Source organism: Bubalus kerabau, chromosome 16 (assembly GCF_029407905.1).
Source record: "Bubalus kerabau isolate K-KA32 ecotype Philippines breed swamp buffalo chromosome 16, PCC_UOA_SB_1v2, whole genome shotgun sequence".
Lineage (NCBI taxonomy): Eukaryota > Metazoa > Chordata > Mammalia > Artiodactyla > Bovidae > Bubalus > Bubalus kerabau.
In genome coordinates this window covers 48,362,568-48,387,835 of record NC_073639.1, presented here as the reverse complement: position 1 = coordinate 48,387,835, position 25,268 = coordinate 48,362,568, and the positions used below count along the sequence as shown (strand labels likewise).

The 25,268-nt window shown below is 38.9% G+C and overlaps 1 protein-coding gene across 5 annotated transcripts in view; it reads right to left on the bottom strand.

The window, feature by feature from the left end:
• Positions 1 to 25,268, bottom strand: part of ZNF268 (zinc finger protein 268) — a 49,398-nt gene that overhangs the window by 6,576 nt on the left and 17,554 nt on the right. For 3 of the 5 annotated variants that reach the window (XM_055550773.1, XM_055550772.1, XM_055550774.1), the window contains exons 3-6: positions 22,798 to 22,989; positions 14,055 to 14,181; positions 13,674 to 13,760; positions 7,670 to 10,060 (exon numbers count right to left, since the gene is read on the bottom strand). In XM_055550773.1, coding sequence (XP_055406748.1) covers positions 7,670 to 10,060; positions 13,674 to 13,760; positions 14,055 to 14,181; positions 22,798 to 22,989 — 2,797 coding nt within the window. Of the gene's footprint in view, positions 1 to 5,160; positions 10,061 to 13,673; positions 13,761 to 14,054; positions 14,182 to 22,797; positions 22,990 to 25,268 lie in introns of those variants that run through there. The other 2 variants (XM_055550776.1, XM_055550775.1) reach the window with 2 other exon arrangements.

Sequence of the window (25,268 nt, the reverse complement as noted above, 5' to 3'; positions counted from 1 at the left end):
TCAAGAGGCATTTTAGTTCCTCTTCACTTTCTGCCATAAGGGTGGTGTCATCTGCATATCTGAGGTTATTGATATTTCTCCCAGCAATCTTCATTCCAGCTTCTGCTTCTTCCAGCCCAGCGTTTCTCATGATGCACTCTACATAGAAGTTAAATAAGCAGGGTGAGAATATACAGCCTTGACGTACTCCTTTTCCTATTTGGAACCAGTCTGTTGTTCCATGTCCAGCTCTAACTGCTGCTTTTTGACCTGACTATATAGGTTTCTCAAGAGGCAGGTCAGGTGGTCTGGTATTCCCATCTCTTGAATTTTCCAGTTTATTGTGATCCACACAGTCAAAGGCTTTGGCATAGTCAATAAAGCAGAAATAGATGTTTTTCTGGAACTCTCTTGCTTTTCCATGATCCAGCAGATGTTGGCAATTTGATCTCTGGTTCCTCTGCCTTTTCTAAAACCAGCTTGAATATCTGGAAGTTCACGGTTCACGTATTGCTGAAGCCTGGCTTGGAGAATTTTGAGCATTACTTTACTAGCGTGTGAGATGAGTGCAATTGTGCAGTCATTTGAGTATTCCTTGGCCTTTCTTTGGGATTGGAATGAAAACTGACCTTTTCCAGTCCTGTGGCCACTGCTGAGTTTTCCAAATTTGCTGGCATATTGAGCTCAGCACTTTCCCAGCATCATCTTTCAGGATTTGGAATAGCTCAACTGGAATTCCATCACCTCCACTAGCTTTATTGTGATGCTTTCTAAGGCCCAGTTGACTTCACATTCCAGGATGTCTGGCTCTAGGTCAGTGATCACACCATCGTGATTATCTTGGTCATCAAGATCTTTTTTGTACAGTTCTTCTGTGTATTCTTGCCACCACTTCTTAATATCTTCTGCTTCTGTTAGGTCAATACCATTTCTGTCCTTTATCAAACCCATCTTTGCATGAAATGTTCCCTTGGTATCTCTAATTTTCTTGAAGACATCTCTAGTCTTTCCCATTCTGTTGTTTTCCTCTATTTCTTTGCATTGATCGCTGAGGAAGGCTTTCTTATCTCTCCTTGCTATTCTTTGGAACTCTGCATTCAGATGCTTATATATTTCCTTTTCTCCTTTGCTTTTCACTTCTCTTCTTTTCACAGCTATTTGTAAGGCCTCCCCAGACAGCCATTTTGCTTTTTTGCATTTCTTTTCCATGGGGATGGTCTTGATCCCTGTCTGCTGTGCAATGTCATAAACCTCATTCCATAGTTCATCAGGCACTCTATCTATCAGATCTAGGCCCTTAAATCTATTTCTCACTTCCACTGTATAATCTAAGGGATTTGATTTAGGTCATACCTAAATGGTCTAGTGGCTTTCCCTACATTCTTCAATTTACGTCTGAATTTGGCAATAGGGAGTTCATGATCTGAGCCACAGTCAGCTCCCGGTCTTGTTTTTGCTGACTGTATAGAGCTTCTCCATCTTTGGCTGCAAAAAATATAATCAATCTGATTTCGGTGTTGACCATCTGGTGATGTCCCTGTGTAGAGTCTTCTCTTGTGTTGTTGGAAGAGGGTGTTTGCTATGACCAGTGTGTTCTCTTGGCAAAGGTCTGTTAGCTTTTGCCCTGCTTCATTCTATACTCCAAGGCCAAATTTGCCTGTTACTCCAGGTGTTTCTTGACTTCCTACTTTTGCAGTCCAGTCCCCTATAATGAAAAGGACATCTTTTTTGGGTGTTAGTTCTAAAAGGTCTTGTAGGTCTTCATAGAACCATTCAATGTCAGCTTCTTCAGCGTTACTGGTTGGTGCATAGGCTTGGATTACTGTGATATTGAATTGTTTGCCTTGGAAACGAACAGAGATCATTCTGTCGTTTTTGAAATTGCATCCAAGTACTGCATTTCGGACTCTTTTGTTGACCATGATGGCTACTGCATTTCCTCTAAGGGATTCCTGCCCACAGTAGTAGATATAATGGCCATCTGAGTTAAATTCACCCATTCCAGTCCATTTAGTTTGCTGATTCCTAGAATGTCGATGTTCACTCTTGGCATCTGTTTAACCACTTTCAACTTGCCTTGTTTCATGGACCTAACATTCCAGGTTCCTATGCAATATTGCTCTTTACAGCATCGGACCTTGCTTCTATCACCAGTCACATCCACAACCGGGTATTGTTTTTGCTTTGGCTCCATCCCTTCATTCTTTCTGGAGTTATTTCTCCACTGATCTCCAGTAGCATTCTGGGCACCTACCAGCTTGGGGAGTTCCTCTTTCAGTATCCTATCATTTTGCCTTTTCATACTGTCAATGGGGTTCTCAAGGCAAGAATACTGAAGTGGTTTGCCATTCCCTTCTCCAGTGGAGCACATTCTGTCAGACCTCTCCACCATGACCCGTCTGTCTTGGGTGGCTCCACACGGCATGGCTTAGTTTCACTGAGTTAGACAGGCTGTGGTCTGTGTGATCAGACTGGCTAGTTTTCTGTGATTATGGTTTCAGTGTGTCTGCCCTCTGATGCCCTCTGGCAACACCTACCATCTTACTTGGGTTTCTCTTACCTTGGATGTGGGGTATCTCTTCACGGCTGCTCCAGCAAATCACAGCCGCTGCTCCTTACCTTGGATGAGGGCTATCTCCTCACGGCCGCCCCTCCTGACCTTGAATGTAGAGTAGCTCCTTTTGGCCCTCCTGTGCCTGCGCAGCTGCCACTCCTTGGACGTGGGGTTGATCCTTTTCTTTGTTGGGGGATTTTTAACTGAATTTAATTTCTTTAATTAATGTAGCACTATTTGGATTACCTTTATTGGTGGTTTCTACCTTTCAAAAATTTAGTCCATTTCACCTGTTGCCAGATTTGTGTTTTGCATTGTTTATTCCCTTCCTTTTTTCCCCCATTTGTTTGTTTGTTCCATTGGTCTCTGGTCTTATCCTTACTATTTCATTCCTGTTTACACTGGGATCTACTTGTTTTTTTCTTGTTTCTTATGGTGGGATTTATTGATGTGAGACCCTTATTCTTTTTTAATGCAAACATTTAGTGATATTCTCTCTATGCACTGCTTTATCTGCATCTCAAAAAAAAAAAATCAATGTTGTATTTTAACTTGTGTATGTTTATTTTCCATATTTTTCTTGAAATATCTAGGACTGGAATTGTGTTCATTTCCAAGTGTTTGGGGATTTTCCTGTTCTTTTTGCAACTGGTTTCTTGTAAAGCTGCATTACAGTCTGAAGACATTTTGTATGATTTCAATTATTTGAAAAATTTTATAATTAATGTCCCAGGATATAGTCTGTATTGATGAATGCTTCATGTGCAATTGAAAATAATGTGTGTTCTGCTGTCAGATGTTTCAGATGTGCCTACCAAGTTTAGTTTGTGATGGCATTACCCAGTGCTTCCACAGTCCTGTTTGTTTTTGGTCTCCAAGTTATGCTGCTGCTGCTGCGTCACTTCAGTCGTGTGCGACTCTGTGCGACCCCAGAGACGGTAGCCCACCAGGCTCCCCCGTCCCTGGAATTCTCCAGGCAAGAACACTGGAGTGGGTTGCCATTTCCTTCTCAACCAAGTTATGCTACTGAGAAGTAAATGTTGAAGTGTCCAACTAAACTGGTAAGACTATATAAAGCTTTGTTTTTGCATGATTTTGATGGTTTAAGTGCCTGCACATGTAGAATCATCTTTTTGGTAAAATTATATTTTTCGTTATATAAGGTATTTATATATTCCTGATAATTTCCTTTGCCCTGAATATATATTTACTCTGCTCTGAATATACATTCACTTCCAGAAAAGGGTGTCAGCTTTTAGACTGGGAAATAGGGTAAGGATGACTCAATCTGATCTGTATTTCAACTAAGGTTTGTTGAAGCCTTTGGTTGATTTACTGCAAAACTGCCTTCAGATATTTTGAGGGCAGATCAGTCTGAGTACAGAGATGTAGAGGTCTGCTTGTGCTCACAGTCAACCTGCCAGCTTTCAGAGCTGTACAAAACATCTTGCCTTAAAGCCTGTAGTTTAAGTATTTATCTATAGTTTATTTTGGTTTTTCTAAATAGACAACCACATCTCCACACAATTGGATTTTTGTTTCTACCCCAAACCCCAATTCCTTACAACTTTTTGTTCTCACATATTGACTAGAACTGCCATTTGATTGCTCAATAAAATTGATGAGCATGCTTTAAATGTTCTTAATTTAAAGGTATATGTTTAAATTACTGTTTTATCATAAGTATGACATTTTTCAGTTTTGGGAACATACTACTTGCAAAGGATTTAACTCCTATCTCTAATTTAATAATAATTTAAAATCATCTATGGGAATTATAGCCCATCAACTGATTTATCTACACACACTGAGATACTACTCATGGCTTCCCCCCCACCTAGTGATTAATTTTACAAAAAGGTTTTTAAATATTAAATCTTCCAAGCATCCTAATATGTTTTAATTTGGATCAGATTCAGGTGCACATAACAGAACCAAGTCTCCTCCCAACAACAACAAAAAAGACTTGGACAAGACAGTTCACCTCTCTTTTGTGTAAAAAGATGCCCAGACTTGGTAGTCTAGGGTTGGTATAGCAGCTCTATCATTATCAGAGAGCCACATCACTCTTCTCTCTCTACTACACTCAAGCAGATGGCTTCCATCCTCAAGAGGAATTCAGGTTCTAGGATGGCTGCTGAGTCTCCCAACATCTGGCATACTGCATATTAAAAAGAAAAGATTAAAGGACACTAGGGGGCTCGGAGAAGGCAATGGCACCCCACTCTTGCCTGGAAAATCCCATGGACGGAGGAGCCTGGAAGGCTGCAATCCATGGGGTCGCTGAGGGTCGGACACGACTGAGTGACTTCACTTTCACTTTTCACTTTCATGCATTAGAGAAGGAAATGGCAACCCACTCCAGTGTTCTTGCCTGGAGAATCCCAGGGACGGGGGAGCCTGGTGGGCTGCCATCTATGGGGTTGCACGGAGTCGGACACAACTGAAGTGAAGTAGCAGCAGCAGCAGCAGCAGGGGGCTTCCCTCACATGTTTTTCTTCAGAAAAACCTTCACATTATTCCTCAGTAACTTCTATTTCCATTTCATTATTCAGAATTAGCAGCACGATTGCACTTAACTACAAAGAGGATGCAAAAATGTAGCCGGGCACATTATGAAAAATACAGTGATACTCTTGGTAATAAAATATTGGGTTCACTACTAACAGTCTGCTACACTAAATAATGTCATGACTTAACGAAATAAAAACTATACATTATTGGATCCATTTTTGCTGTAATTCCATTTAGGATTTTAAAATCTATTACATGTTCGCAAAAGACTTTGTCATTTCCCCCCAAAATGTCTAATTCCTGTGAAACACTGTAAAACGTGAGAATTATCATTCCCTTAATGTTCCTGAAAAATATCAACTATTACTGGAAGTCTCAGGAACATCCTTCTTTTCTGGGGCTAGGGCAGAGTTAGAGGAACTAGGTAGATTTTCAAGCCAGAGATTCAATTTTTAACTTTTTTGCTTATAAAAATCTATTCATTTTTGCTCAGTTTCATTCACCTGGAAAACTTTCCATTTAAGATCAAACCCAATCCAGCAATATCCTTTCACACAGTACTTGGTTTACATCGCCAACATTACATTGATATCTCTGGCTTCTACTGGAGGCTGCATGTGAATGTGCATCACACAACACAGCACTTTTAAAATCTAATAGACCTTGGAGAGTGGGACACAGAATATGTTTATTCTTTATTATGTGTATGTATCTTCCTTGGAACATCAATGACAAAATACATATTCATGACATTTTCCAAGTTTAGGGGATAGACTATAGCAAATGTCTGAAATTCTTTCCTTATGTAAGCTTTCTCTTCTGCTCTGTGAGTCATCATTCTTCACTCCAAGTTTCTACTTTGGATCCTGCATAAGGATTAGGGATTCAGAATCCTATATCCTTCATGGAAGAAATAGTTTCTTTGGGTAAGCAATGGGATTCCCCACTGAAGGGCACAAAGTAGTGGGTGTTTCAGAAGTATCTGCAGTTTTAAATCCTCATATTCCTTCAAGATAGCCCTAAACTTATTTTCAGGGTTCTAGCTCTTCCCATATTAATGCTAATATATAAAAGGTAATTGGTGAGGTTATGAAAAAAACTGATTTTGTAAGTAAGCCATTGGTAGAATGACTTTTCACTGCCCTGAATCTACAGCTATACATGCACGCTTCAGCAGCATCACTTAAAGGTATCATTTAAAAGTACTGAGAGGATACCAGATAGCTCAGATTAAGAGAGAAGTGAACTAGAATTAAGAAGTGACAACAACTAAAGCTATTCTGGGTAATCTATATAGAAGGAACTAATTAATATTTTCAGCAAGATGTTACCTGAGAACAAAAGCTAAGTTTGATTTTCTGTACTAAAGAGTCCATTAAAAATTTAAATTCTGGACTATCTCAGCCAACTCCTGGCAGGGTACCCTGAATGATGATCTGATCATGCATACATTGCATACACTGTCAATTCTCTTAAAGGAAATCAAGGTATTCTAATCAAAGAGGGCAGGACAGATTCCAGATATGCAATCACATGAAACATGAGCTATACTGATTATATAACTGAAGAGGGAGCTTTCAGGTCCATTTACAGAGAGTACAAAACAATAGTAAAGGTTTTAAAGTACTGAAATGCATTTATATGCCATATTATTCTAGTAACAAGTTGTATTTTAAAGAAAGATGTTGCCATGCAGAGTATAAATCCCTGGGAAACAGTACTGTTATCTAGTTAATTTATTTATCAAATGTGGCATCCATAAGAATATGCTAAAGTCCACAAAACACATTTTATAGTACAGAAAGGAAGAAAACACCTAAACATTGCTGCAGGGCTTCTGATGTGATCCTTATTATTATCATGATTATTACATTTACTCAGGTAAGAAAATCTTTATATTCTATAAAATGTTTATCATTGATAGTTGGATAGTTTTTTTTTTTTTTTTTACAAGTTTTAGTTCTCTAAGAGTTTAGAAGCATAATTTGAAGCATAATTTCCCCTAAATTTATAAAGGAAATTTTTTTCCAGATGAATCAAAATAGTAAGCCTTCCTGTAGAGACTTAAAAAATATTCATAGATCTTCACTCATTCAAAATTTTACTTTTTTATCAGAAGCCTGTCATTTCTAGATGAAGAATTTCCCTAATTTTATACCATGGTTTCTCCAACATATTAGCTTCTGATGCCTGCAATACATTCAATTAACATTTTTTTCTCATTAAGATCCTAATTCCAATAAATTATGAATTTCAAAGGACTGTATTCTATATTTATTTGCATTATGGAATTGACTCTTTGCAGATGTTAGCATGTTAAGAAATGAGTTTCTGATATTCACTTCATTCATATTGTTCCTCAACTGCACAAACTTAAAGACATGGTGTGAATTCCTGCTAAGAACTTTCAGAGGGTTCACTGAATTCATACAGTTCCTGTGTACATTTACTGATTTGTGTGTGTGTGTATAAAAAACAGCTTTCTGTGGATTCCTTTCCACATGCCATACATATATGGTGTACAAAGAGATGATTCCATTTATAAAGTTTCTCTCCTGTATGAATTTTCTAGGAATTCCGGTGAATTCACTTTTGAGAGAAAGTTTCTGATATTTAACTTACCAATATGTTTCTCATCTGCATGAGTTCTCTGATGCATAATGAGTTGTGATTTCCAACAAAAGGCTTTCCCACATTCAGTGCATTTACAGGGTTTCTCTCCAGTATGAGTCCTCTGATGTGCACTGAGAATTGATTTCTGAGAGAAAGTTTTTCCACATTCACTGCATTCATAGGGTTTCTCCCCTGAATGAGTCCTCTGATGTACAATGAGCTGAGACTTCCTAATGAAGGCTTTTTCACACTCATTGCATTCATAGGGCTTCTCTCTCATGTGCATTCTCTGATGTACAAGGAGCCGTAATTTCCCACTGAAGGATTTCTCACACTGACTGCATTTATAAGGGTTTTCCCCTGCATGAGTTCGCTCATGTACAATGAGTAGTGACTTCCAAATGAAGGCTTTCCCACATTTGTGACATTCATATGGTTTCTCTCCTGAATGAGTTCTCATGTGTATAATGAGATATGACTTGCTACTAAAGGCTTTCCCACACTCACTACACCCATAAGGTTTTTCCCCTGCATGAGTTCGCTGATGTGAGATAAGCTGGTCTTTCCTATTAAAGGCTTTCCCACAATCACTGCATTCATAGGGACTCTCTCCTGTATGAATTCTCTGATGTACGATAAGTTGTGAGTTAAAACTGAAGGATTTTCCGCATTCACTGCATTCATGTGGTTTCTCCCCTGTGTGAGTCCTTGTATGTATGATGAGGTAGGACTTGCTCCTAAAAGCTTTCCCACATTCAATGCACCCATAGGGTTTCAATCCTGTGTGACTTCTCTGATGTACAATGAGCTGTGACTTCAAACTGAAGGCTTTCCCACACTGATTACAACCATAGGGTTTTACCCCAGTGTGTGCTCCCTGATGTACAATGAGCTGTGATTTAAAAGTAAAGGATTTCCCACATTCACTACAACCATATGGTTTTTCTCCTGTGTGGGTTCTCTGATGTACAATAAGGTTTGATTTTGTATTAAAGGCTTTCTGACATTCACTACATTCATAGGGCTTCTCTCCTGTATGAGTTCGCTGATGTATCACGAGCTGTGATTTCAAACCAAAAGTTTTCCCACAATCACTGCATTCATAGGGCTTCTCCCCTGCATGAGTTCTCTGGTGTGAAATGAGCTGGTATTTCCGACTGAAGGCTTTCCCACACTCACTGCATTCATAGGGATTCTCCCCTGTGTGAATTCTCTGATGTATAACAAGTTGCGAATTAAAACTGAAGGCTCTCCCACATTCACAGCATTCATGGAGTTTCTCTCCTGTGTGAGTTCTCTGATGTATAATGAGGTACGACTTGCTCCTAAAAGCTTTCCCACATTCATTGCATCCATAGGGTTTCACTCCTGTGTGACTTCTCTGATGTACAATGAGTTGTGACTTCAAACTGAAAGCTTTTCCACATTGATTACATCCATAGGGTTTGACGCCACTGTGTGCTCCCTGATGTACAATGAGCTGTGACTTGAAAGTAAAAGCTTTCCCACATTCACTACAAATATAAGGTTTCTCTCCTGTGTGAGTTCTCTGATGTACCATGAGGTTAGACTTTGTATTAAAGGCTTTCCGACAATCACTGCATTCATAGGGTTTCTCTCCAGTATGAATTCTTTGATGTATTATGAGCTGTGATTTCAAACCAAAAGCTTTCCCACATTCATAACATCCATAGGGTTTCAGTCCGGAATGAGTTCTCTGGTGGGAAACAAGCTGGTCTCTCCTAGTGAAGACTTTCCCGCATTCACAGCATTCATAGGGATTCTCTTGTGTGTGAATTCTCTGATGTAAAACAAGTTGTGAATTGAAACTAAAAGTTTTCTGAGAATCACTACATTCATGTAGTTTCTTTCCTGTGTGAGTTCTCTGATGTGCAACGAGGTAGGATTTGTTGCTGAAGTCTTTCCCACATGCATCACACTTGTAGGGTTTTGCTTCTTCATGAGTTTCCTGATGCACCACAAGGTTCGACTTGCTGCTGAAGGCCTTCCCACAGGAATTGCATTCAAACGATTTTCCTCCCATATGCGTTTGTTGGCAAATAAGCAGTGGCTTTCTGTTGGCAGTTTTTCCAGATTCATCACTTTCACAGTATTTTATGCCAATAACAGCTTGTTCATGTTTAGAAAGGAAGGATGATTCCCTCAATGCATGAATGTCATTAGGATTCTTTCCAGCATAATTATTACTGAGACCTGTATTACATTTCAAACTCTTTCCATTTGTGACACATTTATGAAGTCTCTGTCTTGAAGCATTATTTGCAGTAATAAGACACAGTTTTCCAAATGCAGTACAGGGATAGCCTTCTGCCATACTTCCCAGCTTGCCTTGATTTTCCTGATGCCATTCCACACAACCATCAATTTCCCAGACTTCATCTAGAAATGAAAATACTCATATGTTACAAATAGTGACATGATCATAGTATAGCATAAAATTGCCTTAAAAATTCCATGTCATGAGGTTTTTCTTAGTTTCCGATATCAGTTCTGAATATAAATAAAATCTCAAATGTAAAGGTACACAAACTCCTGGGCACCTGCAGAAACAAAACAAATCAAAACATGAAAACAGGCATAGAGATCTGATAATAAATATAGCTTTGAGTTTCAAAATTTTGTATAATAGCTTCTTTGGAAAGCACATGGAGGGACTTCCCTGGTGGCCCAGTGGTTAAGAACCAATCTTCCAATGCAGGGGATGCTGATTTGATTCCTGGTTGTGGAACTAAGATCCCACATACTGCAGGGCAACTAAGACTATGTGATCCAACTGAATGCCACAATGAAGATTCAGTGCAGCCAAAATTAAAAAAAAAAAAAGAAAAATCAAGGAAAAAAAACGAGCAAAATTAAATTTTCATTTCTCAGAGCATGATACTGCCCTAAGTGGGAATTGATGTATGGCAACATTTATAATTTGGAGGTTTCTGTACAAATGAATAAGGGTTCAGATTTAGGATGTAGAAAAACCTGGTATGATAATTAAGACCCTGTGATGTTGCTTCTTCAAAGCTGACCCTCTGTTGTGTTCTCTCAATGCCCTGCTCTGTCCTTCACCTTGGTCAGCATGTTACTCTGGTATACCTATTAATAGGTTAACTTTATCAATTCTCGCTTCTATTCAACCTCCAAATATTTGCCATTGTGCATAAGAACTCAGACCTGTGTCTTGATCTTTATCTATTTTGTATTTTTGGAATTTGGTGGGGGAAGGGGGTAGTTAATGTTTAAACAGCATCTGTTCACCTTTCCTCTCTGTTTTTCATTCTCCTCAGAGGAAAAAAGTTTTGTCTCTTAGCTCTTATGGCATTTTCCTCCATGTTTTCTAAACAAGAGCCTATTCTGTTGTACTTGATTTTCTCCCAATTACTCAGTGTGTAGGGTAGAGATTTAATTCCTTTCATCCTCCTCCCTTAATATTCCACATGATATACACACTCTCTTCCCATACCTGCACCATCCTAATCAAGCTATTTCATATTTTTGCTTAAATCAGTCTTCAGGTTTTACATCTTCACAATCATGTAATTTCTATTCACAGGTAAATCATGCAGGTGTACCATGGTTAGTTTTCATTCATAAATCATTTTTTCTCTTGAGTTGTTTTACTTAGCTGCCAAGTTTTCTCTGTTTATCTTTCACAAATTTAGAATTTACCCACCACAGACTCTTCTTCATATGTCTAAATAAATATTCTTTTGGTGCAGATCAGTTCAGACATGTCCGACTCTTTGTGACCCCATGAACTGTAGCACTGCAGGCTTCCCTGTCCATCACCAACTCCCAGAGCTTGTTCAAACTCATGTCTATCGAGTCGGTGATGCCATCCAACCATCTCATCCTATCATCCCCTTCTCCTCCTGCCTTCAATCTTTCCCAGTATCAGAGTCTTTTTCAATGAGTCAGTTCTTTGCATTAGGTGGCCAAAATATTGAGAGTTGCAGCTTCAGCATCAGTCTTTCCAATGAATATACAGGACTGATTTCCTTTAGGATTGACTGGTTTGATCTCCTTGTAGTCCAAGGGACTCTCAAGAGTCTTCTCCAACAACACGGTTCAAAAGCATCAATTCTTTTGAACTCAGCTTTCTTTATAGTCCAACTCTCACATCCATACATGACTACTGGAAAAACCAGTGGTTTGGACTACTTTGACTAAATGGACCTTTGTGGGCAAAGTAAGTATCTCTGCTTTTTAATATGCTATCTAAGTTTGTCACAGCTTTTCTCCAAAGGAGCAAGTGTCTTTTAATTTTATGGCTGCACTCACCATCTGCAGTGATTTTTAAGCCCCCCCAAAAATAAAGTCTGTCACTGTTTTCACTGTTTCCCCATCTATTTGCCATGAAGTGATGGGAATGGATGCCATGATCTTAGTTTTTTAAATGTTGAGTTTTAAGCCAACTTTTTCACTCTCCTCTTTCACTTTCATCAAGAGGCGTTTTAGTTCCTCTTCACTTTCTGCCATAAGGGCGGTGGTCATTTACGAATCTGAGGTTATTGATATTTCTCCCAGAAATCTTGATTCCAGCTTGTGCTTCATCCAGCCTGGCATTTTGCATGATGTACTCTGTATATAAGTTAAATAAGCAGCATGAAAATATACAGCCTTGATGTACTCCTTTCCCAATTTGGAACCAGTCCGTTATTCTATGTCCAGTTCTAACTATTGCTTCTTGACTTGCATACAGATTTCTCAGGAGGCAGGTCAGGTGGTCTGGCATTCCCATCTCTTGAAGGATTTTTCATAGTTTGTTCTGATCCACACAGTCAAAGGCTTTGGCATAGTTAATAAAGCAGAAGTAGATGTTTTTCTGAAACTCTCTTGCTTTTTCAGTGATCCAACAGACTTGGCAATTTGATTTCTGGTTCCTCTGCCTTTTCTAAATCCAGCTTGAACATGTGGAAGTTCATGGTTCATGTACTGTTGAAGCCTAGCTTGGAGAATTTGAAGCATTATTTTATTAGGGTTTGAGATGAGTGTGGATAATTTTAATTAGAGATCACCAGACTGTGAAGAACCACTACTCTGATTAGAAACAAGGATCTAGACTTGCACTAATATAGTGTAAGAATGAAAAGAGGGGTGGATAGAGTATTTTTGAAGATGGATGGGTGGAAAGAAGGGTGCGACTGGATGCTTCCTCACCAAAAAGGAAGATGAAGGTGGACACTGCTGCCTAGCTGACAGTTCTGCTGCCCTTCTCCTGGCTGGCAGAAACCTGATTTTATGTTCTACCTCCATCCTTAAGGCCATGTGCTTCAGGTAGGAAACTGGAGACCCATCTCCATACCCGCTGCCGAAGGGCAAGCATGATTTATCTGAGCCAACAGTGATGGCTTGCCATTTCCCTTGCCAGTCTTTTTTACACAGGGTATGTGATAAAAATCTTGCCTACTGAACATGGTTAAGTCTGCTGGGGCTTCCTGAAATAGATTTTAATGTCTGATAAAAAGGAACAGTCTTTATTCCACTGGTCACTGGTACATTTGCAGGTATTGTCTGGAACTGTCATAGCCATCTGATGACTATGAGGGAGGAAATTTGAGGAAAATACATAGTTAGAATGGCAAGGAAGGGGTAGACCTGTGGCAGTTTAATGAGTCAATCACTTAGTCATCCTTAGAGCTGGCCCACTTTAGGACATTTTGTAATGTGTGATAATGAATCACTTCATCTTATAGGTTGATTTAAGGTTAATTAAAAATTGCAGCTGAAACAATTCTAATATTAGGGAAGATTAACTTTATTTAGAAAGGGTGTGAAAGTCACATGAGGTGAGATAAAGAGATAAAGCTGCTTAAATGCATAATGAAATGAGTCTACTACCTCAGAAAAGAAAGAAGGAAGCTGAGAATACCAGAGAAGAAATAATGAGCAAAAGATGGCTACAAATAACATAAAAGTACAAACACAAAGAGAACAAAATGTCAGACCTCACACTGATTCTGAGTAAGGAGGAAAAGATCTAAATGTTCTGGTTACTCACCTGAATGGCCCTGACTTGGGCTGTGCATCATCCACAGCTCGTCTTGTTCCAACTGGAAAATGATACTGGGTTTGGTGTATTGATATCCTGTGAATGGAAAATTATAGACAATCAGGATCAAGAATGCCTAGGACCCAGGGATTCAGAAAAACTGGGAAAATTTAGTTTAGAGGTGATATGATGAAGCTGCCCTTTTGCACTCTAACAAAGTAAACACCATTCAACCAGCATATTCTGATACCAAAGGAAGAATTAGAAAACCTGGCCTCTAAGTATAAGCCCCAAATCACCCAGTATTTTACAAAAATGCCCTAGTTTTCAGCCACCAAGAAGAGGAAGCCTGGAGATTACACACACTCCTTTCAAGGGGGCAATACATACCCAGGGATACCAGGTTTCTAAAGTTCTCCAACATCACACTCCTGTACAGGTGCTTCTGAGCTGAGTCCAGCAGCTGCCACTCTTCCCAGGTAAAGTCCACAAACACATCCATGAATGACAATGGTCCCTGAAATAGCAGGTCCCTATTCAATCTCAAATCATTTTACTGAGTTTATCATAAGAGCCAGCCAAGGCTGTCCATTATTTATATTCTTTAATATTTTAGGAGAAAAGCAAAATTTATTGAAAATATCCCATTAATATGCATTAAATCAGTTAACCTTTCATTCAACACATGAGAACACCATGTGTCAGGTATTCAACCTAGTGCAGGTAATATAAAATGGAGGAAAGGCAGTCCTGCCTGCAAGAAGTGTTCAGCATTGTAGAGAAAAACAAAGGTTAAATATGTAAAAATTTAATAGGGAGTCAAAGATGCTAAGACAAAAGAACATGTGGAGAACATGGGCATAAGGGAAGAATACATTAGGCTGAGTCCATGAATAAAGGAGCCACCACTGAAGAAGGATATGTCAAAATTTGGTGGAATAAAGGCAACAGCTGTAAGTAGCAGCTACTTTGTGGGGCAACAGATCTGAGCATGATGATACACAGATGGCAAAGCAGCACATGAAAAGGTGCTCAACATTATATATCATTAGGGAACTACAAATTAAAACAGTGAGACACCATTACATATCTAGAACGGCTAAAATTTTTAAAAATGGGCAACAATGAATTTGAAAATGAAATTTTAAATTTGATGAAAGACATGGATATAAATATCCAAGAAGTTCAACAAACTCCAAAAATGATGAAACCTTAAAGAAACATATACTCAAATTTTCAATAGACAAACACAAAGAGAGAAAGAACCTTGAAAGTATCAAGAAAGAAATGATTTGTTTCATACAAGAGCTCATCAGTAACATTATAAGCAGATTTCTCATCAGAACCTTTGGAGACCAAAAGACTATGAACCCATATATTCAAAGAGCTAAAAGAAAAAAAAAAAAAACAAAAACCTATCAGTCATGAATTCTGTATGTGACAAAACTGTGCTTCACAGTGAGGTAGAAATGAATATATCCCCAGAAAAACAAAAGGTAGTTTGCTACCACTAGACCTGTTTGGAAAGAAATGTTCAAAGGAGTCCTGCAGGTGAAATGAAACCACACTACACAATAACTAGAAGCTGTCTTGAAGAAATAAAGATCTGAACAAAGGTAAATACCTGTGTAATCATTAATGGTAGTATTATTTTAACTTTGATTTGTAACTCTACATTTCATCCTGTATATACTTATAAGAGACTAATGCATTTGAAATAATTGTTTATCACTTGGGGCACACAGTGTATAAACATATGACATCAACAACCAAAAGGAGTTGGGACAGATCGGTAAAGGAGCAGTGTTTGTATATCACTGAAGTTACGCTGGCATAAATTCAAATCAGAATGTTATAGCTTCCTAAAAAGATTATACACCATGACAAATGGGACTTATTCTTGGAATGCAAGAATGGTTCAACATTGGAAAACTGCTCAGTGTAATACATCACATTAACAGAATGAAGTTAAAAAAATGATTATCTCAAAGAAGATTATCTCAGTTGAAGCACTGACAAAATTCCACACTCTTTCATGATAAAAACACTCAATGAAGTAGGAACAGAAGGAAAATATTTCAACATAATAAAAGTCATATCTTAAAATTCTACAGTGAACATCATACTCAATGGTGAAAGACAAAGCTTTTCCTCTAAGGTCAAGAATGAGGAACCAATGCCTGCTTTCACCACTTCTATTCAACACAGCACTGGAAGTTCTAGTCAGAGCCACTGGGGAAGAAAAAGAAATAACAGGGATCCAAATTAGAAACGGAGTAATATTATTTCTCTGTTCATAGACAATATCATCCTATATGTAGAAAACCTTAAAGATTCCACACACATACATACACACCGAAAACCTAGTTAGAATAAATGAATTCAGCAAATAACAGGACACAAAGTCACCCACCAAAATGAGCTTCGTTTCTATGCACTAACAATGATCAATCAGAAAAGCAAATTATAAAAATGATTCTATTTATAACAGTATCATAAAGAACTAATAATTTGGACTTCCCTGGTGGTAAAGTGGATAGGAATCTGCCCTTCAATGCAGGGGATGCTGGTTCAATTTCTGGTCTGAAAAGATTCCACATGCTATGGGCAACTAAAGCCTATGTGCTACAACTAATGAGTCTGTGCTCTTGGGCCCGAGACACAACTAATGAGCTCCTGTGCCACAACTCTGAAACCAGCACAACCTAGAGCCCACACACTGCAACTACTGAAGCCACGCACCTAGAGCCTGTGCTCTGTAACAAGAGAAGCCACAGCAATGAGAAGCCTGTGCACTGCAATGAAGTGCGGCCTGTGCACTCTCCGCAACTAGAGAAAGCCCATGCGCAGCAACAAAGACCCAGTGCAAACAAAAATAAATAAATAAAATTTTCAAAAGAAGTAATAACTTAACCTAGGAAGTAAATGACTTGCAAAATGAAAGCTAGAAACCTTGTTAAAAGAAATGAGACATAAATAAAGAGAAACATACTTTATGCTCCTTAATAATATGTTAGTAGTATCCAAAGTGATCTACATATTCAATGCCATCCCTAATAAAATTTCAATGATATTTTTTCCAGAAATAGAAAAACCCATCCTAAAATATATAAAAAAGCTCAAAGGACCTTGAATAGCCAAAACAATCTTGAAAAAGAACAAAGTTGGAGGACTCATACTTCCTAATTTCAAAACTTAGTAGAAAACTAGTAACCAAAATAATGTGAAACTGGCATAAAGACTGTAAGACTGACATACAACATGGTATTTGCATAGAGGTAACAATGGAATAGAAGAGAGACCAGAAACAAACCCTTGCATATATGGTTAAATGATTGTTGACAATGGTTCCAAGATCATTTATGGGGAAAGAAAAGTCTTTCCACTAAATGATGCTGGGAAAGCTGGATATCCACATGAAAAAAATGAAGTTGGACCCTTATCTAATACCATATATAAAAACAAACTCAAAATAGATCAAAGACCTGAATGTAAAACCTAAACCTAAAACTTCAGAGGAAAACATAGCATCAAAAGCTTCCCGATGTTAGATTTGACAGTGCTTTCTTGAATATGACAAAAGGCACAAGCAACAAAAGAAAATACCAATCAATTGGACTTCATGAAAATTAAAAAATTTTTTGCATCAAAACACATCAACATTGTAAAAGGCAACTCCCAAAATGGGAGAAAGTATCTGTAAGTCACATATTTTATAAGGGGTTAATATCCAGAATACATACAGAACTAAAACTCAACGAAAAAAAATTCTTCAAAAGTGATCAAAGGATGTAAATAGACATTTTCCCAAGGAAGACACAAATGGCCAATAAACACATGAAGATGGTGAACATCATTAATCATAAGGAAAATGAAAATCAAAACTATAATGAGATTCATCTTACACGGATGGCTCTCAAATACCATGAAAATAACAAGGGTTGGCAAGGATACGGATTAACTGGAACACTTGTACATGGCTGGTGGGGATATAATGTGGTGTAATTGCTGTGGAAAACAGTTTGATGGCGCCTCAAAAAATTAAACATTAGAATTACTATATGGTCCAGGAACTCCAATTCTGGGTGTATCTCCAAAGGAAGTGAAAGCAGAGTCTTAAGGAGGTATTTGTACATCCATGCTTATATCAGCATTTTCATTCATAGAGGCTCAAACGTGAAAGTAATTAAAGTATCCATTTATGGATGAATGGATAAACAAAATGTGATATATACACACAACAAATTATTATTCTATCTTAAAAAGGAAGAAAGTTCTGCAAAATAACCAGGAAGAACCTTGAGAACATTATGTCAAGTGAGATAAGTCAGTCACAAAAAGACAATTACTGTTTGTCTGTATATATACAAGTACTGTATGTACTGCTGCTGCTGCTGCTGCTGCTGAGTCGCTTCAGTCATGTCCGACTCTGTGTGACCCCACAGACGGCAGCCCACCAGGCTCCCCCGTCTCTGGGATTCTCCAGGCAAGAACACTGGAGTGGGTTGCCATTTCCTTCTCCAATGCATGAAAGTGAAAAGTGAAAGTGAAGCTGCTCAGTCGTGTCCGACTTGCAGTGACCCCAGGGACTGCAACCTACGAGGCTCCTCTGTCCATGGGATTTTCCAGGCAAGAGTGCTGGAGTGGGCTGCCACTGCCTTCTCCAGTATGTACTACTAGAGTAGTCAAAATCATAGAAACAGAAAGTAGAATGGTGCTTGCCAGGGCTTATGGAGAGGGGGGAGTTTGGAGTTATGGTTTTGATGATATAGACCTGCAGTTTTTCAAGAGGAAGAGTTGTGGAGACAGATGATAGTTATGATTGCCAATTTTATGAATGCATTGAAGGACTTCCCTAGTAGGGCAGTGGGCAGGAGTGTGCCTGCCAATGCAGAAGACATGGGATCGATCCCTGGTCCAGGAAGATTCCCTACGTTGCAGAGCAACTAAGCCCGTGCACCACAACTACTGAGCCCACCACACTCTAGAATCTGAGAGCTGCAACTATCGAGCTAGTGTGCTGCAACTACTGAAGCCCATGCCTAGAGCACCAGCTCTAGGAGCACAACGGAGGAGGCCACCGCACTGAGAGGCCCCCACTCACCATAACTAGAGAAAGCCCTCACAAAAGCAATGACGACTGAGTGCAGCCAAAAATAAAGAAATAAATAAAAAGAATAAATTTAATACCACTGAAGTGTCACTTAAAATGGTTAAGATGTTAAAATATGTATGTAGAAATATGTATGCTCTAAAATACAGTGTTTTAAAAAATCAAAGATCTAAAAAAATGAAAAGATGCAGGGTGTTCACAGGTTGGAAAACTTGGTATTGTTAAGATGTGAATTCTCCCTAATTTGATTCATAGATTTACTAACAAGTTTTTTGTAGCTATCCACAAGCTCTTCCATAATTAATATGAAAGGACAAAAAACTAGAACAGCCAGAACAATTCTGAGGGAACAAAGGTTAAGCATTTGCCACTAGCCCAATTTAAAACTTCCTATGAAATCTAGATAGCATGATACTAGTGAAAAATTAGACACAAAAATCAATGAACAGAAGTGAGAGCCTAGAAACAGACCCATATAAACACTGTCTCTTGAAGATTTTGTTGTTTTTTAACATGACACAAAAGCATTTCAACAGAGAAAGGATCATCTTTACAACAATGGTGCTTTATAATGGTGCTGGACCATTGTACATCCACAGACATTAAGAAAGGAAACTCAAAACATACCCCATATGAAGGATCATAGACTTAATGTGAAAACTAAAACTATACAAATTTCAGAGAAAAAAATTTTACTTTATGCACTTTTGTTTAGGCCATGAAATTTTAGATATGATACCAAAAGCAAAACCCATTTAAAAAAATTAAAATTTAGAAAACAGACTTTACCAAAATTAAAATATTTTGCTGTGAAAGTTGTTGTCATGGAAATGAAAAGACAAACCAGAGACAGGGAGAAAATATTTGGAAATCACTTATGAAGGATTTAAATCTCGAATAAGAAAGAACTCTTAAAAATCAATGACAAGAGATAGCCAAAGAGCACATGAAAAGATGCTCAACATCACTAATTGTTACAGAAATGCAAATCAATACTACAATGAGGTATCATCTCACACCAGTAAGAATGGCCAACATCAAAAAAATCCACTAACACTAGATGCTGGAGAGGGTGTGGGGAAAAGGGAACTCTGTGTTGTTGATGGGAATGTAAATTGGTACAGCCACTATGGAGAACAGTATAGAGGTTCCTTAAAAAACTAAAAAGAGAATTACCATATGACACAAATATCCAACTCCTAGGCATATATCTGGAGAAAACTATAAGTTGAAAAGATACATGTAGCCCAATATTCACTGCAGCATTATTTACAGAGGCCAGGAAAAGGAAGCAATCTAGGGGAATGGATAAGACGATGTGGTATGTACATATTTAGAGAGGGTGACTGCAGCCACGAAATTACAGGACACTTGCTCCTTGGAAGAAAAGCTATGACAAACTTAGTGTATTAAAAAGCAGAGACATCACTTTGCTGACAAAGGTCCATATAGTCAAAGCTATGGTTTTTCCAGGAGTCATATACATATGTGAGAGTTGTACCATAAAGAAGGCAGAGAGCCGAAGAATGAATGCTTTCAAACTGTGGTACTGGAGAAGAACTTGAGAGTTCCTTGGACAACAAGGAGATCAAACCAGTCAATCCTAAAGGAAATCTATCCTGAATATTTCACTGGAAGGATTGATGCTAAAGCTGAAGCTCCAATACTTTGGCCACCTGATGTGAGGAGCTGACTCACTGGAAAAGATCCTGATGCTGAGAAAGATTGAGTGTAGAAGAGGGTGACAGAGGATGAGATGGTTAGATGGCATCATGGACTCAATGCACATGAGTTTGAGCAAACTCCAGGAGATAGTGAAGGACAGGGAAGCCTGGTGTGCTGCAGTCCATCGGGTAGCAAGGAGTCAGACACAACTGAGTGACTGAACACACACACACAATGGAATATTACTCAGCCATAAAAAAGAACAAAATAATGCTATTTACAGCAATAGGGATGGACCTAGAGATTGCCATGCTGAGTGAAGTAAGTCAGAGGAGAGAGATATATATATCAATTATATGTGGAATCTTAAAAAAGGGTACAAATGAGCTTATTTACAAAACAGAAATATTGTAAATCAACTATACCTCAGTAAAAAAAAAAAAGAAAAAAAAAAACCAGTGACAAGAAAACAACCCAATCCATTTTTATTAAAATGAGGGAAAGCTCTAACAGATATTTCACCAAAGATATAAAAAGAATAAAACACATATAAAAGATACTCAATAATACTTGTTAGCCATTAGGAAAATACAACTTAAAACCACAATGAAATACCACCTTACTTCTATTAGAATGGTGAAATGTTTAACAACTTGACAATACCAAGTACTGGTTAGTATGAGGATCAAGGACTCTCATTCACTGCAGGTGGGAATGCAAAACTGCAAGCCACTCTGAAGACAGTCTCTTACAAAGCTAAACAGAATCGCCATACAATCCAGCAGTCAAGCTCCTAGATATTTACCCAACTGATCTGAAAACTCATGTTCACACAAAAACCCACACATGAATGTTGACAGCATTCATAACCAAAACCGGAAGCATCTGGATAGCAAGACATTATAAATATAGTGTGAAACTGGCTTAGGGATAGAAAAGTAGGCCAATGGAACAGAATGAGTTGTGAAACCAAACCATTTTTATGGACTCCTGATATACAACAAGGTGGCACTGCAAGACATAGGGAGAGGTCAATCACTTCAGTGAGACTGGGGTAATTAGACAATATGATGAAAAAAACACATCTTGACTCCTACTCACACCAAACATAAATAATTCTACATGTATTGTTAAGTCTACCTGTGAAAAGATAAATGTGAACAAAGAATGATGTCTTCATGAGCTCTGGATAAGAAAGAAGTTTTTAGGTTGGACACAAAAAGCACTAGTAATAAAAAATATATAAAAACTAAATTAAGTTAAAATTAGAAACAGCTGTTCATCAAAAGACAGCATTAACAGAATGAAAAGGCCAAAAAAAAAAACCAAAACAAACAAAAAAAACCCCAACAGCTTGTAAACAAATACTGAACAACAGTTAATGCTATGCAAACTGAAGTATTTAGAGGGAGGCATGTTTGATGCCTGAAACATATTAAGAAATACACCAAAAATAAGATGGGATGAGAGATGCAGAGGGATGGAAATATGGACAATGTGATAAAACAAATACAATAAAAATGTTAAAGGTAAATTCAAGGTGATGAGTATACAAATGTTCACTGTAAAATGCTTTCAATTTTGCCCTGTGTTTGAAAACTGTCAAAACAAAATACTGGAGGTGAAAGCAGCACTGCAGGTAAAACATGAATACGGATTTGGTATCAAGTTTGCTTTAAACGTCAATGTGCACAAATCACTGAATCTTGTTAAAACAAAAGTGTGATATAACAGGACTGAGGGGGGGCCTGAAACTCAGCATTTCTAAGAAGCTTCCAGAATATAAAGAATGCCTTTTAGTGGATAAGAAAAGGCATAAAACATCCACGTAAGGTAACAAAATATCCAAAAAACATGCCAGCAGGAAATGCAAAGCAAACCCATACAGGGATACCACCATACCAGAATGGCTCAAATTAAAAAGAATAACAGCACTTAAAAGTTGACAGAGAATGTGAGGCAAGGGAAGACCCAGACACTGCTGATGGTCATCTAACAGGATGGTGCTTAATGAAACAAAGTGCTTAATGAAAAATATAAGCAATAGAGCAGGAGATACACATGTACATGCCATGAAGATATATTACAAATGGATTCACATCAATAATGATACACATTTTGTAAACACATAAAAAGAACAATATGAATTTTAAAAAATTATGGGGTGGAGGAGCTGAAAATTGAGTCTGCGGAAACCAGGAAACAGGGACTTCAGGGACCTTCCATGACCTAAAGAGAAAGTTACTTTAACCTTCCCACCTAAGGACCTCCATCCCTTTCCCTACCAAAAAAAAAAAAATAATAAAATAAAAAGGAATAAAGAAAAGAAGTGGAAATAAACAAACAAGGACTCACCCAGGATTTCTTGGCTTTTGGCTGGTCCTGGGAAATAAGCAGCCATTCCAGGACCTCAGGTCTCCTGGGCCTCTGCCGGAGTCCTCCAGAGAGAGGCTTCTGGTCAGGGGTCCCTTGATCCAGGATGGATTTCTCACTTTGGAGCTTTCTGCTCTCATTGCATGAACTGTCTCGCTCCTGGAGAGGTGGCACCTGTAGACCCAAGAGCAAGCACACATTTGAGAGCACATTTCTAACCTTGGTCTCTTTTGCTAGTGAATGCACTCACCCCGGCTGCCTCGGGGGTTCTGCAGACTGTGGCCAGTGCTGCTGAGAGGACAGAAGTGAGAGTAAATGGAAATAGGGGACCCAGCACACTGGCTACAGCCTCCCATCCAGACTCTGCACAGACCCCCAGGAACCCCAAAAGGGCAGCAACTACCCTGAGATTTAAACAACTTCGGGCAGACACTTAAAAAGAACATGATGCCAGGTGCTAAGGAGTAAATGACCCTGCTTTCTGAGCTTCCCTCATAGTTCAGCTGGTAAAGAAACCACCTGCAATGCAGGAGATCCCGGTTCGATCCCTGGGTTGGGAAGATGCCCTGGAGAAGGGGTAAGGCTACCCACTTCAGTATTCTGGCCTGGAGAATTCCATGGACGGTATGTATAGTCCATGGGGTCGCAAAGAGTCAGACACGACTGAGCGACTTTCACTTTCACTCACTTTAGGTGGGTGGACACTGGAAATAGATCTTGGATGAAACAGTCTGTTTCAGTAGAGTTTCTTCTCAATATCTGGATGTCCATGAACAACTCAATTAATCTCTCTCACTGAGTCTTACTTTTTGTTATGAAACATTGAGAGTAGGGTGAGATCAGGGTGGCAGTGTAGTCTTTTAATCTCCCAATAGAAACAAGAGGCCTATCAGAATAGTAAAAGCCAGAGACATCCACAGACAAATGGACCCAGGTGACAGGGCTTCTCACAAACCTCAGAATCTAGCAGATGCAACCTAACTGCATTGCTGGGGGGAGCAGGGGCCACAGGTGCCAATCTCCAAGGTCACCAGGAAATAAGCACCCCCCCCCCCAAAGAGAGAGCACCTCCCAAATGGAATCTGAACCCTTGAGGCACAGGGCTGAAGGTGACTAAAAAAGATGTTCCCAAAGTCACTAAGTGACCTAACAGTGCTGGGGTTGCTGAGAAATGATGGGCAAACAGTCCCTCCTAGGAGGTTGGGTCTTCACTGCAAAATGGAGACCAAATTAATCAGCAGAAGTAAGAAAAAAACATTCAGGCAAAGAGAGGGATGAAGAGAAAAGAGATTCAGAAGATGAGAGGGAAAGGGGAGAAAAGGGAGGGCAGAAAGGCATTAAGCAGTCAGAAGGAAAGGCCCAGAGGACGCTCATTCCAGAAGCTGTTTTAACAACAAAATACAAGGTGTAAAAATGGGTGAAACATGTTAGAATACAGGGCATATTGAGCTCTAGGAAACCCAGGGCAAGAAGAAAAAAGGCTTCCTGACAAGGCTAAGTGTTAAGTCAGGTCAGGTATGTATGTGTTTACTTCCAAAAGAATCACTAAGATGAACTAGAAACTTGGATTACCTCTGGAGGAGGGAAGGGATAGAGTAGGAGAGATGCAAGCTTGTCTGGATGCAGGCATGCTTCCATCTTTTTACTCTATACATTTTTTTTTAATTGGAGGACAATTGCTTTATAATATTGTGTTGACCTCTGCCATACATCAACATGAATCAGACACAGGTATACATATGTCCCCTTCCTCCTGAACCCCTTTCCCATCTCACACCCCATCCCACCCCTCTAGGTTGTCACAGAGCACTAAATTGAGCTCTGTGTCTACAAAGCAAATTTCCATTTCTTTCTATATTACATATGGCAATGTATGTTTCCATGCTATTCTCTCAATTCGTCCTACCCTCTCCTTTCCCCACTGTGTCCACAAGTCTGCTCTCTACGTCTGCATCTCCATTGCTGCCCTGCAAATAACAGGTTCATCAGTACTATCCTTCTAGATTCCATACACATACATTAATATATGTCTTTCTCTTTCTGACTTACTTCACTCTGTAAACAGGTTCTAAGTTCGTCTACCTCATTAGGACTGACTCAAATATAGCTGAGTAATATTCCATTGGAGAAGGAAATGGCAACCTACTCCAGTGTTCTTGCCTGGAGAATCCCAGGGATGGGGGAGCCTGGTGGGCTGCCATCTATGGGGTCGCACAGAGTTGGACATGACTGAAGCGACTTAGCAAGCAAGCAATATTCCATTGTATATATGTATAGTAATTTCTGAATCCATTCACCTGTAAATGGACATCTAGGTTGCTTCCATATCCTAGCTATTGTAAAAAGTGCTGCAGTTAACACCAGGGTACATGTGTCTCTTGGTTTTCTCAGGGTATATGCCCAGTAGTGGGACTGCTGGGTTGTATGGTAGTTCTATTCCCAGTTTATCAAGG